The sequence below is a fragment of the Pelodiscus sinensis genome, chromosome 4 (assembly GCF_052426305.1).
Source record: "Pelodiscus sinensis isolate ZL-2025 chromosome 4, ASM5242630v1, whole genome shotgun sequence".
NCBI classification, from domain to species: Eukaryota; Metazoa; Chordata; order Testudines; family Trionychidae; genus Pelodiscus; species Pelodiscus sinensis.
In genome coordinates, this window is record NC_143055.1 from 80,698,970 (window position 1) to 80,716,639 (window position 17,670).

Here is a 17,670-nt window from a genome sequence, read left to right on the forward strand (position 1 = left end):
TGCATATTTATACCTGCCTCTGGAAATGTCCACCACATGCATCTGACGAAGTGGGTCTTTGCCCACAAAAGCTTATGCTCCAACACTTCTGTTAGTCTATAAGGTGCCACAGGACTCCTCACCGCTTTCTCAGAGCAAGTAATAAAGACCAAGATAACAAGAGAGTAAGTGGCTATGTGGCGGAGAAGTGAGGGAGTGGGTAATTGGGCAGGGAAGTCAAGAGGGGCAGGGAGTTTGGAGAATCCCTTGTGTGTGGGAGAGAAAGGAAGAAACTCAGCACTCTCAAGCCTCTCACAGAAAGGGAGAAGGGGCTAACTGCATGGAGTAGGTGGGGAAAAAGGTGGAGGTGTTGGCATTGAGGTAGGGTGGAGGCAAGAAGGTAGTTTGTGGTGTGAGGTGAGGGAGGTGTAGATCCTTTTTGCTTTAGCTGGTAGTTAGAACAGGACAGACTGCTGGTACCTGCTACTTTGAGAAGCAGGATTTTATCCCAGCCCGCACTTGGGCTGGGGGGTAGCAGATTGCACAGCGATAGGTGGGGGAAAGACTATTATTGGCTTAAAAAGTATCAGCGGCATGCAGACCCATAAATAGAAGTTTAATCTCAGCACACCACTTCTGAAAGGTTGCTGACCCCTGATCTAGTAGGTACCTTGAGGGCAGGGGACTGGACTCGACCTCTGGAGGTCCCTTTTAGTTCTAGTGTTCTATGATTCTTAGAGTAAGAGGAGTATGGGAGACAGGTAGCCAGAGGATCGAGTGATGCAGTTAACCAGGGTCCATTTTTTTACTCCAAAACAGTTATGCCAATCCCTACAGTCCAGCACGGATAAACCTGATGCAGAGGAAGGACCCCTGCTAAGTATGCAGTTTGCTTTAATATGCACAGAACTTCTGTTCATTTACTCTTTTTTAGTAGATAGGGAAATAATTAATAGAAATAAAGTACCATGGATGTTGCCAGACCAAAGAGCCCCGGTGACTGGGAGTGGGAGATGGTTGGGAGAGCAGCAGCAAAAAGAGGCAGGTCGCCAGGAGCCCAAATGCACCTGGAAGTGCAACTGGACCAGGGATGCAGTAGGGGAGCCAGGAGGCTGACGGCTCCCCAAGGAGAGCCAGGAGGCTAGCTGCAGAGAGACTGGTATTGACCTCCCCTGATTCGGGAAACTCTCGTTCGAGACTGATCAGGTCCCCAAGGTGCTAGACCAAGGAGATCAAACTATATTATCTAGTGCACTTCTAATACCAAAGAAGTCCAGACTCTTCCTCTTTTAAAGTGCATGAAATAAGCTACCTGGCACAGAACAAAAAAAAAAAAAAAAAAAAAAGCTGTGTTTTGTTTTTCATGAGAGGAAGCAAAAAGTGGCTTCTCCAGTTGAGACATTTTAGTAAAATTTAACAGTTGCCCAAACTGGATTCTGGGCAGGCCAGAGATAACATTCCTAAACTTAAAGTTGAATTGGAATATTATATGACTACATATGATCAGGGCTTTAATTTCCAACTTATCTGAAATAGAGCACCACAAGTATCCTCTACCATCAGGCTTGAATACTAGCTCACCATTAACAACAAGGAGTCCTGTGGCACCTAACAAATTTGGGCATAAGATTTCGTGGTCTGCAGTCCACTTTGTCAGATGCATGTAGCCCCAATAAATATAATAGTTTTTTAGGTGACACTGGACTCCTTGGTTTTGCTGAAACAGATTAATACAACTACCTTTCTGAAACTAGTTCAATATTGACTAAGAGGGTATAAGCACTTCCTAAAGCACTGGCATTTTCTTTTATTAGTATCCAATCCAGTGCTCTGCCCTTGCATGGCTTATGTGATCTGACAGGATTACAGCCCAAGGTATTACAAGTGCAAGTGCAGTGAGTAACAGATCTTAAAGATACCCTTTATGATGATGATGGCATGTATTGAAGAGCCACACTGAAACTCAAGTTTCCTACACTACCTGATATCCTTTGCTACTAGCAGTATAAAAAGATGCTTAGAAGAGTGCTTGTGCTCTGGGAGAAGGAAAAAAGAGACCAAAGGAAAAAAGCCTGTACTGCGAGACAGGGGAAAACAAAAAAAGGAATTTCAGAATGAACATATCAGGTTTTGTATTTTCAGAAAGAATTTCAAACATATGAAAGTAAATTTGTAAGATAACAAATATTTGGGCTCTTGGGAAGCTTGACAAATTTATAACGTTATTTAAACATATAGCATGCTTTCAGATTATGTTAAGTACTCTCCACTACCTCAAAAAATGGAAAGCAAGTATTTTAATGACAAAATGTAACTTCTCCCACACTATTCATGTTGCAAAGATTGTTAACTACAGGACCAATAAGTTAAAAAGTTGCAATTTGCTGGATTTCCTCTAGCAAACAATAATGAAAGGACTGTGCCAATGAGATATCCCCTTAACACCGCTATTAATAATCAATGTTAAAGATGTACTAATAAAACCAGTATGCTTGAGCATGTTTTAATTCTTGCTGTCTTTGAGTTCCAGTAATGTTCAGATAGTTTGGCCTCAAACCATAACTATAACTTATATAAACAAACTTTAGAACCAATACAGATCAAGACCACAACCCAGTTGTGTCACTCTAAAGTTTATATCTGTCATAGTGGCTGAACAAATCAAATTAGATTTTCAGTATAACTGTACTTATAATTCCTGGTAGTGCACATGAGGACAAGTGAGAATACAGCAGCCCTTTCATAAATGTATTTAATTAACGAAACAGTGATTTCATCTGTCTCTTTAATTACTACTTTGGATTTTGATACAGAGCCAACTGTTTACTGGAGGTGATATGAATAGTAAATATTGCTGTATTAACACGTTGATTTCTTAAAAAAGTAAGTACCTTTGGTAGCTTGGTGTTTTATTTAACAGTATAATTCTGCATAAAGATGTATGCAAGTAAAGGTTGCACCTCCATAAACCGGAATGCTCTGGTCCGGTAACATCCATGGTCCGTGGCTGGGCTGTGGGACGTGGGGGAGAAGCCAGCATCTGGTTCACCCAGGCTGTGGAGGGAGCCAGGAAGCCCATTGGGATGGGAGCAACGTGGAGGGGGTGGCAGCAGGGGGGCCAGAAATGACCTCCCCTGCTCCAGAAAAATCCCTCATCCAGGACCAGTCAGGTCCTAAGGGTGCCAGACCAGGGAGGTCCGACATGTATTGTACATGCATTTCAGTGCCCAAACTAAATAATCTTACCACCATTTTACAAGTTTATCCGACATTGCATTTCTTGTGCATGCACAGAAATAGATTTATGCAACAAATAAAGTTGCACTTCTATGCTCAGGAGCAGAACAGAGTCTATAATGTTACTCTGTTGCTAAGTGATATATTCCCAGAGCAAGAGTTTGTGTAAGTAACATTAGCACTGAACAAGAGTTGCACAGCTAAATCTCTGTGCATTCAGCTCAGAACAAATTTCTCCTGAAGACACTGAAACATCTTGCAAAGGTATTATGTTTACAAAAATGTCAATGAAAATATGATTCAAGTTAAGACTGGGGACGGAACTATCAATTTCCTAGTCACAGAAAACAAAACATTCTTGCCCTCTGCAAGGCTCCTGCCCTTCTCACTCCACCCCCTCTTTTCTGCTGCTCATTTTCCCCACTCTCGCTCATTCATTCATTTTTACTGGGCTGCAGAAGGAGTTGGTTTCAGGCCAGGGCTGAGGTGTTCTAAGTATGGGAGGGGGCTCTGAGCTGAGGCAGGAGTTTGGGGTGTAGAAGGAAATATGGATTTTATGCCGGGGGTGAGGGCTCCACAGTGTGGCCAGGGTGGGTCATACGAGAGGGTCAGGGTGTGTGGGAGCAGGCTCCATGCTGAGGAAGGGGGTTGGAGTATGGAATGAGGGGAGGGCTCCAACTGGTGGTGTGGGTCCAAGGATAAGGAGTTTGGGAGTAGAAGAGGTCTCAACGATGGGGAACAGAGGGTTGGGATGCAGGTTCCACACACAGCATGTCCCCCCAGCTTCTAAGCAAAGGGACGGCCGTGGGGCCCTGTGTGCTACACTCAGCCGCATGCACTACCCCGTGCCACCAAATGGACTTTTAATAGTCCAGTCAGTGGTGCGGACTAGAGCCGCCACGGTCCCTTTTCAACTGGGTGTTCCGGTTGAAAATTGGACACCAGGCAACCCCATAGTTTAAAAATATATATAAATACACACACACACACACACACACACACACACACGTGTTTTTCAACTGAATTCGGGATATAAGCAACTAGTTGAGTAGTCAACTACCCAAGAAGCCTAAGCTTATTAGATAGTCAAGTCACTACTTGACTACTTGCTTCCCCCCACTTGCTGCCTCTGTATCAGAGGCAGTAAGAGGAGATGGGAGCAAGAGCTGGTGCTGGGGGAAGCCAGCTCAAAAGCCTATTTCCCACCATCTCTGCATGGGGAAGAGAGAACAGAGGAGGTAGCAGCACATTGCTTTTTAAATGTAGTATGAGCTGCCTGTTAACAAAAAAAAATTAGCCATTGTAACTTCTAATTTTCTATAGTTAGAAATCTGTTATTTAGCCAGCCACTGTGATACAAAAATGCCACTTATTTTGCCTGCATTATGAATTTAGAAGAGAACAGAGGTCCTTTGAACACAGTACACTAGAATGCATTAAATTGTATTTTTAAAATATTTAATAAAACTTCCTTGAAGGTTCTCAAATAACATTCTTACTCTAAATCTGATTTTAAAGTTGAAAATAAATATCTTCTTCAGCTTTGCACAGTCATGCATAAATTGCAAGAACTGGAACACTTGCACAGGTTTAAAGCGCGACAAGTTTTAAAACTACTATTTTCAGCCTGCACGCAGTAAGCAACAATTTTGGTTAAAAAAAATTATAAAAACAATGTTGTGTCTATTTGCTTGTATTATACATTAGTCAACATCCCTAACACTGCTCATATTTTCTTTGGGCAACAGTTGATGTATACTGAACAGTATATGTATACCTTTGAATATAGGTATAATGTACCATGCTTGGAAAATAGGTAGCAACACTTGGCTAATTGAAAGCATTTTGTGTTTTTGAAGACAAGAATAAATCATTTGTTTAACGTACCACCTAGCAAAATAAAATCAGAATTCTTACTCAGTGTGGTTTTAACCTGAAAACTAATTATGTAAAAATGGTACATTACTATGCTCTGTGAGCATTCAGAGCCACATCTGCTTAAGTACCTACTTCACTAACTAAAGCAACTGTCTGCGATTTACCTATTAGTCCCATAGAGTCAAGGACACAGCAGAGGATGTTAGAAATCTATTCAAGCTTAGGCATCAACAAACTGTTAGCCTTTCTTTAACTGAGAGATCTTTAGCATAAAAACTCTATGACCATAAAAGAGCTCAAGTTGACTTTGCAGATCTGGCAGTTACTAATTTTCAGAGCACAATTACTCTCCAAATTTTAAAAAAATCCAAACATCACTTTCTAGTCTAACAACCTTCATTTAGTGTATTTTAACATAATTTACCAGATCACTAGTTTAGGTCTGGTGCCACAATACCAGGGCCGGCTTTAAGAAGTGCGGGGCCCAATTCGAACAATTTTGATGGGGATCCACAGCAATTCTGGTTGAGAGAGAGAGAAAAAAAAGCAGGCACAAAAAATCCCCCACCAACACACACACCCCCTCTCGCAGCACAGGAAAACCCTGCGTTAAACTCACACCTCCTGCGGCCGACACAGTCCTCCTCTGGAGCCAGCAGGGATGGCAGATTTGTATAATTTTTGGTGGTGCCCTATTAGCCACACCCCTGACCGCTGTTAACCACACACCGACCCCCATTAGCCATACCCCCTCTGGAGGCAACACATTCGGGGCAAGATGGATACAGGACCAGAAGTAAAAGGTGTCGTGTCACCCCTCTCGAAGGACTTTCCCCACCATCCTCCTACCAACAGGTATTAGTTTGGCCCCCACCAAATCCCCCTCATGCAACTATCCTGCAAGTGCATTAACCCAATGTGTGTGACATTAACTCAGGGGCAGAGGCTGGGGGAAGTGTTCCTCTAAGGCTAGGTCTACACTCACAGCTTCTTGCACAAGTGCAGCCATTGATGCGCAAGAACCCACAGAGCAGCCACACTGCCCGCCTGCTCTTGTGCAAGGAACTGTACACTATGGCGTGGTAAGAGAGGGTGTCTTGCGTAAGAGCTATGCTCTTTTCTAACAGGTGTAAGCTCTCTTGCGCAAGAGGGTAGTGTGGATGCTCGGCAGGGATTTCTTGTGCAAAAAACCCCTATGGCTAAAATGACCATTGGAGCTTTCTTGCTCAAGAGAGCATCCATGCTGCCATGGATGCTCTTGCGCAAAATCACAGCTCGCACATGGCAATGTGGACATGTTCTTGCACAAGAATCCTTGTGCAAGATATTGTTGCGCAAGAAGCCGCCAGTGTAGACTTAGTCTAAGAATTTCCTTCCATGAGCAAAATGGATTTTGTGTTGTGCACCTTTACTGAGTTCATGTGGCTTGTTTGGATGTGCCACTGTGGCACCCAAGTTATTAATAAATATTTTATAAACCTTCACCTTTTCTCTGCTACCATGTCTCCTCCCCTTGCTCCATCAGCTCCAGTGGTGCCTGCTACCCCCCAACTCCTCACCCTCCTCTGATGTCCTGACTCCTGCCCTTCTCATTGCCCTCAGCCTTCCTGAGACCTGACCCCCTCCACCAGCCCTTCTCTCCCCACTGTGCCCACTCCTCCAGTAGCCCCACTCTGATCATGTGAGCTACCCCTCTTCATCCCCTCTCCTAACACCTCCCTCTACACACCTGCCCTGCCTCTCTCCTCTGGTACTGGTCCCTCCCCTGCAGGTGTCTGCCCTTGTGCTTCACCCCAGAATCCCCTGGCATCTGCACCTTCCCTTAGCCCTGCACTCTCCTGGTGCCTCCCCCTTCCCTCACTGCCCCTGTCCCTTTGCCCTCTTTTCCCGATGCCCACCCACTCACCACTCTCTGCCCCATTCCCCTCCTGCCCCTGTGCCCTCACACATGCCTTCCTCCATCCCTACCCTCCTCATGCCCACCCCTTCTTTTAAGCCTTCTACCAGGATCTCCCCCACCCCCCTCTAACTCCCAATGCCCTTACCCTCTCCTCTCCCAGCCTCATCCTGTCCCCCCTCCCACTGACACCTCCCCTCCTGCCCTTTTCCTCATTGTCTGTACTTGGCCCCCTGGGATTTGTCTCTCCTCCCCCTCCGCAGAAGCCCATTCCTCTCCCATCCCATCTGCACAAGCCCATCTCTCTCCCGCCACTCCCCCCCTCCACACATGCTCCTTCCCCACCTTCTGCCTTCCACTTTGTGGGGCCGGAGTCTGCGCTCGGGCCCTGGACTCTGAACCCGGAGCTAGACCATGCGGCGCAATGCACCACCGATGCATGGCATGGCAGCAGCCAGTGAGGGGGAGCTGCACTGAAAGCCGTACAAAACAGAGCCTGGCCATGGCCAAGGGGGACGCTCTGGGGGCAGGATGGGAGTACACACATGGGGGCCAGGGCCCACTCCAAGAAGAGCCAGAAGAGAAACACAACTCCAAATATTGCTGGAGCAAGGCCCCCAACTCTGAATATTAACTCGCCGCCCATAGCGCCCGGCACACTTCCGAGTTCAGGGCGCAGGGCCCCATTCGGGGGAATCAGCCTAAGGCTGGCCCTGACAATACCAACCAAGGAAATTCCTTATAAAGCCAATTAAATTTATTCCTTAACAAAATAGAAGTCCACTGCTTCTCCCTATTGCACAAGGCCCAAGTTCATCAGTGAAGAACTTAAGTTCTGTTTTAGTTGTCTTGATTCACAATTACCTTTAAGATACCTTTATTTTCTTTTTATTATACATATCCTAACTCTGTGGGCCCTCTTGAAGTTCTTATTTGACAGCACAGATTTAAAATCACTAAAGTATCTTTTCCCTCATAATCTCTATTAACAACAACATAGCCATGGAAACACAAAAGGACACAAATCCATAGTGACTAGAAAAATATATTTATTAGTGGAGTAAGAGCAGCAGTAGCTTTACATTTTTATTATTGGGGCACCATACTATGTTCCATCCCATAGAAGTTCCATTCCACTTGGCAACCAGTCAGTACACCTACCTCATGACAACAAGTACGGATTGTGTTTATCCCGGAAAATAATTTTTCCAACCAACAACAATCAGTTTCTTCCTCACTCAGGGATCCAGAAGAGATCTACTAATTTCTAGGTCCTGCCCAGTAACTTTCTCTTTAAATTAAAAGAAAATAATCCCCAATTAAGTGTTATATGCGTTTAATTCTAATCCATGTTCTACTAGAAGATCTCTCTTAACTCTAAGACACAAAGTAAAACAAGAATTTATAGCAGGAACCAGTGCTTTTTTTGTGACAGTACGCACCAATATGGCATACCATCACTTTTTTGGGGGAGCACTCGCCGCTTTCCTCTGGCACATCCCCCAGCCAGCCCTTGGAGCATTCGTGCTGTGCTGGATTGAAGCCCTCTTGGGACACGCGGCAATCAAAGGGGCCGCGATTGCATTTCGGCCCCGGGCTTCCCCCTCCCCCGACAAATTTTTCCCGGCTTCTTTTTTTTTTTTTTTGGGCACTCAATATCTGGCAACCCTAGTATAAACACTTTTTTTTTTTTTTAAACAAAAAAAAGCACTGGCAGGAACCAACCATTGTTTTCATAATCAGAAAATGAAAATGCCCAAATCTCTATGGCTTATACCACAGCAGCCTCTGCTGGTCAGTCAAGAAACAAACAAATAGGTATCAACCAAGTGCTGGGGGAAGGAAAGTGTGAGTGTTGAAAGAAAACTGCAAATCCATGCACACAAATTCTTTATCATTTAATATAATTACCACCATTTTTGTATTTCAACTTAAAGAATGTAAACTATTGATTTGGTACCACATAACTATAGGCATATCTCATACAGATATGTGGCATGAGAACTGCAGTTACCTAAATTAACTCAACTATTACACTTCTCTGCCTTTTGCAACATTACTTGATGCAGCTGCGTACAGAAACCGAAGTGCATTTACATCTAATTTTAAATGTGCCATTTCTTCTAGACCCTTTGAAGTGACCTCCTTTGTAGCAAGTAAAACTTGGTTCACAGATGCTTCTTAAGTATCCATTTTAAAAATACATGTTTTAAAAATATAATGAATAAAAACGTGGGGGGGGGGGGGGCAAAAACCTAATGCAGACTTTCAGCTCATGACCTTAATAGTAACTATGGTTAGAATTTGGGTGAACTTACACACAGAAATAAATATATTTTAAGTACTTATATTAAGTCACTACTAGTACTAGTCACTAAAAGTGCTAAACATATTGGTAGATGTTCACCCTACAATATTAAGCTAAGATACAAGACAACCAAGTTGTCCAGAAGGCTATTCAAACCAACTTTAGTAAGCTCAAATGTTCAGCATATATTTCTATTTAAAAAACTACTACGATGTCTTTCAATCCCATTTCACTGAATACAAGCCTCTAGACATCTTTATGTAGCATAGTAATACTCAGACTGAGCCTCACAAGCTGCAAATGGCTCCTTAATGTGTAACTTACAACTCTTACTAGAGTATATTAAAACACCATATGACTTAATTATTCACAAATCTAAGTTCTTAACCAATCAGGATGCTTTTACGGTGTCATCAACACATTGTAATTGGTAAAAATAATATTACTTAGCCAGTAATTTTGCTGTGAGAATAATATATTAAAATATATTAGATATTAAAACCAAAGTATTTCCCCTGCATTACTGTTGAAATATGAATATATATTACTATAGTAAACAAAATAATGAATTCACACTACCAAAGCTATTTTCATAGAATCTGAGAACTCGAAGGGACCTTGAGATATTATCAACTCCAGTCCCCTACCCTCACAGCAGTACCAAGCACGATCTAGATCATCCCTGAGACACGTCTATACAACTTGCTCAAATATATCCAGATATAGAGATTCTACAACCTCCTAAGCAATTTATTTCAGTATTTAACCATCCTGACAGATGGTTTTACATACCAATCTAAGCCTCCCTTGCTGTAATTGAAGACCCTTGCTTCTTGTGCGATCATCATAGGCCAACAAGAACAACTTTCCTCCCTCCTCCTTGTAAAACCCTTTTAGATACGTGAAAACTGCTATCATGTCCCATCTCAATCTTCTCTTTTCTAAGCTAAACAAGCCCAATTCTTTCAGTCTTCCCTCATTGTTCATGTTTTCTAGACCTTTAATCATTTTTGTTGTTTTTCACTAGACCGTCTCTAATTTCTCCATATCCTTCTTGAAATGTGGTGCCCAGAACTGGACACAATACTTCTACTGAGGCCTAATCAGTTCAGAGTAGAGTGGAATAATTATTTACATGTCTTGCTTACAACACTCCTGTTAATGCATCCCAGAATAATGTTTGCTTTTTTTGCAACAGTGTCACACTGTTGACTCATATTTAGCTTGTGGTCCACTAGGACCCCTAGATTCCTTTCTGCAGTACTCCTTCCTAGACAGTCACTTCCCATTCTGTATGTGTGGAACTGATTGTTCCTTCCTAAGTGGAGTACTTCGCATTTGCCCTTATTAAACTTTATTCTATTTACCTCAGATCATTTCTCTAGTTTGTCCAGATCATTTTGAATTATGACCCTATCCTCCAAAGCACTTGCAAATCCCTCCCAGCTTGGTATCAACCACAAACTTAATAAACATACTCTCTATGCTATCATCTAAATCAGGGGTCTCCAAACTACGGCCCGCGGGCCGGATGCGGCCCGCGAGGCCCTCTCATCCGGCCCGTGGAGACCTTTTTGTCTGGCCCCGCCTTCTTCCGCGTGCCGGCGAGATTATCCCTGAGGCGCTTGAGTCCGAGCATTGGTGTCAGTGGGAGAAACGGATTCGCAGGCCCCAGCGCGCGCACGGGACAGCAGGTAGCCCAGGTCAGGGACGGCTCCGCGTGCCGCTTGGCCGGGCGGGCGAAAAAGGGGGGTCTTGAAGGCGGGCTCCGGATCAGAACCGGCGGCAGAGGATCGCGGGAGGCTGGACGGAGGGGAGGAAACCCGACGGTGGTTTCTCAGGGGCTAGGAGCAAGGGGCTACTTCTCCGGGGGCGGGGCTGAGGAGCTGGTGCCCATTGCAGGAGACGGTCTGGTTGCTGTGGCACAGTGATAACGTGTCTGCTTTCAAACCAGCTTTTCCCATTAAAATGCATGCCCCTTGTTCCATGAGGCTATTGTTACCTCATTCCCTGCATGATAGGAGAGCGATCACATCTCTTCAAGTGTGAGTGTCTTAGGCTGAACATATTGAACCACCCCCAATTTCAAACAGTGATTTCTAAAGCCAGAAATGTCTGCTATTTTGGCATCCAGGAAACAATTTCACCATTCACACTAATACAGGTGTTCATGTGTAGTGTATCAATGTGTTATTAAATAATAACTGAATAAAATAATATTAAATAAATAATTAAAAACAACATCCATTTTTTGATTGGTTTTTATTTGGACCTCAAGTGTGTAGTCGGCCCCCGAACTGCTGTTTGATAGTTAATGCGGCCCTCGGGCAGAAAAGTTTGGAGACCCCTGATCTAAATCGTCGATGAAGATATTCAACAGAATCACTCCCAAAACTGATCCCTGCAGAACCCCGCTTGTTATGCCCTTGGAGCATGACTGTGAACCATTAATAACTATTCTTTGAGAACTGTTATCCAGCCAGTTATGCACCCACCTTATAGTAGCCCCATATAGGTTGTATTTCCCTAGTTTCTTGATAAGAAAGTCATGCAAGCCAATATCAAATGCTTTATACTGAAGTCTAGGTATATACCATGTCCACCACTTCTCCCTTATCCATAAGACTTATTCTATCAAAGAAAGCTATCAGGTTGGTTTGACATGATTTGTTCATTACAAACCCATGCTGGTTGTTACCTATCACCTTATTATCTTCCAGATGTTTGCAGATGAATTCCTTAATAACTTGCTCCATTATCTTCCCTGGCACACAAGTTAAAATGACTGGTCTGTAGTTTCCTGGGTTGTTATTTCCTTTTATATATGGGCACTAGAATTGCCCTTTTCCAGTCTTCTGGACTCTCTCCCGACTTCCATGACTTTTCAAAGATGATAGCTAAAGGCTCAGATACCTCCTCTATCATCTCCTTGAGTATTCTTGAGTATTTTGGGTAATGCTGTTTGCTTGTTTGTGTCCTGAACCACTGAGGACTGAGCAACACTGATGTAACAATTTGCAGTCTAATCTTTTTCCCCAACTACAAGAATAGCAATATGTTCACCTATGACATGATGAAATATTAACCAATCTAGTTTTTTGTAAACTCTAGGGAATCAACACAGTCAGGGCCTGCTTACTACATATTACCATAACCTCAGAATTTCATTGACTGGATTTCTGATAGTGATTTAGAGGTAATTAAAAAGACAAAAGAAAATATTTTTACCCTGTTAAAATTCCGTTCACGCGAATCTTCAAACTCTCCATTACTGGTCACAGGAATTTCTGCTGCTGAATTTTTAGGAGACTCTTGAGCCATTGCGAACTCCTACGGTGTTTAAAAAACAAACAAACAAACAGGTTAGTGTTTGCCAAGATACCAGAGTAACGGGCATATTATGAAAGTGGAAGGTAGAAAAATTAACAATTGATTTTACGTGCCAGTGGCTGGTACAAAAAGGGAATCTAATTCTAACATTTCATTGATACACCAAATCTAAATTCAATTACACTAAAAAAAGTCACCATGTGATGCACAACTTGCAAAAAATTATCTAACAGTTCTATGACATAAGAAAATATCAGAAAACGTAGGACCTGACATACACCACAGTGTTTGGTCATTCTGTTTACCTGTACATACAGATCAGAATCTGAGAAGTAGAATTAAATACATAAGACTCTGAAGAAATAAACTGTTTATACTTTTAAGCTTTTGTACGCAGTGACAGATGGCACACAGAGCACTTGTCATATCCATCATGTTCCAAAGTACTGTACTTAATGAAATGAGCCAGTCTTGAAAACCCCACTTCATCATGGCAAGCAGCCAGCAACTGTTTCCTGGTGAGTGAAATGGCTTTAATAATCAATTGCTGCAGAGTTTTAGCTCTCATTTTTAAATAAGTTATGATTCTAGCCCTTACATTGCAAATTATGCCAATGCAGCCTGTGTTCTGGCCCAAACTACTACAGGGTTTCTGTTGCTGTTTGTGGCTCTGCCAGAAGCAGCAGTCTCATATCAACAATCAATACTCCTGCTACTCAAAGAATCACTTCAGCTTCACACTGTCACTGCTTGGTAAAGTTGTAAGCAATAGCAGACAGTTACAGTAGGCTTTTGTGTGGTAGTGAGTCCCAAAAGGGAAGAGACTGAAGAAAGAGCAGATTGAATACCATGTTTTCCCATTTCCACCACAGCAGTTGGACAAAAAAGCATCTTATCTTTTTCCAATAGCTGGAGGAAAGAAGACTGAACATTTTATACAACAAATTATGCCTTCAAACAGCAAACCAGCATCTCTTCTGCCCCCACACAGTGAAATCTTTGTACTACATGAAGTTTTCTGTCACTGGTTTGGGAAGGCCTGCATAATTCATACTGATAAAGCGTGTTATGCTTTATCAAACTTCCACCATTGTTTAAACTGTGTTGCTGAAAGAATGATTCTAGTCCATGAAACATTCCTTGTTTTACTGGCAACTTGAGGTTCTCCCTAGACTCAAATAACCGTTGATTCATTTTCTAACCAAGCACTAAATGTACATGTGTCTCAAGCATGGATTTGAACCCATGTGTTTCTCTATCACCAGTGTATTTTCCAAACCAAATTAACATTAAATGAATTAAGCATGCATGCATGCTTTAAAAAAATAAAATCAGACAATAAATAATGAAGTATCCACTCAATCTTTTGAAGAAAAGATCATCATTTCATCCATCAGCAAAAAAGTACACAGTGAAATGTGAAAGACCAAAATGCGGCGGCTTCTTCCCCAGCAAGCCACGCTCAAACTCTTCAGTATTCCCAACCTCTGCTTCCTTGTGGAAGGGGACAGAAACTAGGGATAAATCTTAAGCTTCCTGTGTGTGTGAGACAGTCCATTGCATGAGTCACAAAGCAAGAACACTAGCCATTAAAGATAGAAACATTAACAGCCCTATTGGGTTAAAAAGGTGCAAAGGCTTGCCCATTTTGACATGCTATGCTCTTTCAGTACAATATAAAAGGTTTTATGCAAGATCTATAAAATGTGGTCTAGCAGCACTAATGTACTTCAATAATTCTATACTTTAAAAGACTCTTCACAACTTGCATTCCTATCAAGCTACACGTGTAAAAACAGGGAAAGAGTGTGGAGAAACAAAAAAGTCCCTTAAATGTTGATCAAGTGTTACTTTCAGGTGAATATAGAGGTAGTGGTAGGGAAAAAAGAGACAAGTGCATTTCCGATTCTTAGCACTCTTGTTTACAAACTATGATCTTCCTGTCTTTTAGGAAAATTATAAAGAACACTGCAAGCAAGTGTAAAGGTCGAAGAAAATCTAAAATTTTATATTTTTAATTTCATTCTCCACTTGGTCCACCAAAAAATCAACTGATTTTCATATTTAACTCTCTCTTAGCACTAGTGAAATAAAGTTGCAATTGTGAAGCAGGTAATCCCTAAAAAACTTTAGCCAAGTGAATTAATAAGTATTACAAAAAAAATCCCCAAAATTTAAAAATGGGATTTTAGGTTCATATAAAACACATCACCAAAGCAGCAGCAATAACAAAAAAAACCACATCTCTCTACTCCAACATAATGCTTGTTTCAACCTGCTAGAGTGGGGGTAGGCAATAATTTTTGCAGTGGCGGCCACTTAATTTTGGTACATGGACACAGACCGGTTCCACCCCTTCCAGGGGTGGAGCCGGGGCAGGGCTGAGGACTAGCCTCCCCACAGAGTTGTTCAGAGGCTTCGAAGTAAAAACTTAGAAAAGGGCTCATGACCCACCACTTCCACATTGCCTGGGAGCCGCCTGAGGTTGATATGGCTATTTAAAGGGCTCGCAGCTCTGGTGCCTGCTGGGATAGTACTGCAAACAGGAGCCTTTAGGAATTTGAATAGGATCCTGCTGCCTGAGCCAGTGCCTTCAGTGACACAGGAAGCAGGATATAAATAGAAAGTGGCTATACACAGTCTGTGGGCCAGACCAAAGTGTTAGGTGGGCTGAATCCAGCCTCAGTGAAGTATCTTGCCCAGCCCTATGCTAGCATCCCATCAGAAGCTAAGAAAAACACCAAATGCTTTCCCAACATTTTTCTGGATAAGCAATTATTGCAGTTTTTAACAAGGATATTTTTCCATTGTCAATAGGAAGGAAGATGGTCCATGCAATGATGAATGGGAGGGGCAGATCTAAGCCACAGAAACACTGTTGGTATTAAGATGTATAATGAACAATTCCTCTTTCACATGAAATCTTTGTCGACAAAAACTACATTAGTCTAGTATGATTGAGATTAAGCAAATATCCATCCATAGTCTGCGCACTTTAAATTCTACACAAAATAATGTCCTTTAACAGAAATGAAGTAAAAATTAAATTTACCATGTCTTTCACTATCTGAAGGTGCTCTTATGTAGCACAAACAGTAACTTCTCAACAGCATTGTCTGCATTAAAGTTGTTTTGTTGTTATATCTCAGATCTTTTTGAGAACTTACCCATTTAAAGTTATGCAATGTTTGCTTATAATGTTCTTTGGCTACTTGATAGCAAGTGGAGGCTTGGGATCAGGGTAGAACAGCAGCCTCTCTCCTCCCCCACCCCCGCCCCCAGTCCTGGGGATCAGCAACTTCCTACCACCGCATCTCCCACCTGTAGTAATCACGGCATTCAGGAACCTAGCTCTTCCTGCTTTGTCACATCTGATGTGCATGAGCTGTTGTGAATATTTAACATTATGAACTCTTTAACCCTTTCAGCACTATGTACCCTGTTTATATGCTTACTGGCAATTTATCTTTTCCAGTTCAGCAAAAGTGTTACTTTCTCTTTTGTAATAAATACACAAGGTAACTGAGCTAAAACTGTACATTCCCTGATTTGGAGGGTATAATCAAGATTTTCAGATATTGCAGCAATGAGCATCTAAATGCAATGCCTAAATAGTGTTAGTAAAACAAGTCCTTTTCTATGGAAATTATATTATAATAGCCAATTAGCCCATCATAAGACGGGATTTTCAGGTCTCTCCTCCACGTCGGTCTTCTCTCCTGAGCTGCCTCCTCTCTCTCTCTTCCTCCTCCTCTCTCAGAGCTCTCCTCTGCCTCCTGCCACTCTCTCCGTCTCTCTCTTTCACTTCTCCTCCCCCTCCTGCCTCTCACTTGGGGGACCGCAGATCCCAAATGGCCGTTTGGGCTCCGCACTCCCTGTGCTGCATGGGGGGTACGGAGCCCAAATGGTCGCTTGCGCCGCTTGCTCCCACACGACGGCCTGGCTGAGCGGCGCAGAAGTCAGCCGAGTGCCACGGCAGGAGGTGAAGGGGGGCGGGGCGGTGACCTTCATGGCCAGGGGGCGGGACCTGGAGCCGCTGTCACGCCGCATGTCACCACCTTGCCATCCTTCATCTCCCACCGTGGCACTCGGCTGACTTCTGCGCCGCTCAGCCGGGCCGCCGTGGGGGAGCAAGCGGTCATTTGGGCCCTGCACTCCCCATGCAGCACGGGCCGCCCAGAGGGAACAGCCAGCATTTCAGGCAACAGCACCCCCCAGAGGGAACAGCCAGCATTTTGGCGTTACAGACTCTCAGACACTGGGCTACTATATATATGATGACTAGAAAACTTAGGTCTTGGGATTCAAGTAGAACTATGTCAGCTCTGATAATTTTTTCAAAGCACTGAAAATATTTAGTGGCACAAATATACTATGCCACACTCTCCCAAACTTGCTTTGGAAATATGCAGCACAAGGGTACAGGAATGCTCTGAAAATACAAAGATACCCTGTATGACAAACACCTTAGAAATACTTAAAATAGACTCTACATTTTCAGCCTTCAGGTGGAGTTTGAAAGAAAAAGAAGAATTGTGCAGTTCAAACTGCATCCTCTTGATAATGCTCAATGAAGCCAACCCTTTTTTGCAAGTCACCTGAATTCCCTTGCTCTTGGAAATCTTCACATTTTCCTGAAATGGATCAAGCATTGTTCAAACAAACCCTCCTGTTTTACTATACAGTATGTTCAATGTGTAGCAATTAGTCAGTTTTTCCTCTTACCCCTCCCAAAATGAAACCCAAAAAATGTTGATTGAGTGATGATGTAGCTAAAAATACACTTAAGTTCACTATAAGCCCTATGGCTCTACAGTACATATTTAGGGTATGTTTTAAACACACTAGAAGAAATTGGCAGGTAGACAGGCAATCTGTTCCGCTGTTATGAAAGAACAGTAGGCTCAGAGATGCTAAACACCTCTCAAAAGTAAGCCTTATTTTAAGAAACCTATAAATAGCTGAATTGTTTTTAAAAATTGCTCCAGAACTGAATTATCATACAGTAAATCTCTATACAGAACAAGTTATGATAGAATTA

General features: G+C 42.7%; 1 protein-coding gene across 5 annotated transcripts in view; it reads right to left on the reverse strand.

Annotated features, from left to right (window-relative positions):
* The window catches only part of ARFIP1 (ARF interacting protein 1), a 78,666-nt gene that overhangs the window by 48,933 nt on the left and 12,063 nt on the right, over positions 1-17,670 (reverse strand). For all 5 annotated transcript variants that reach the window (XM_075930062.2, XM_075930059.2, XM_075930060.2 and 2 more), the window contains one exon: positions 12,528-12,629. In XM_075930062.2, the coding sequence (XP_075786177.1) occupies positions 12,528-12,629 (102 nt within the window). Of the gene's footprint in view, positions 1-12,527; positions 12,630-17,670 lie in introns of those variants that run through there.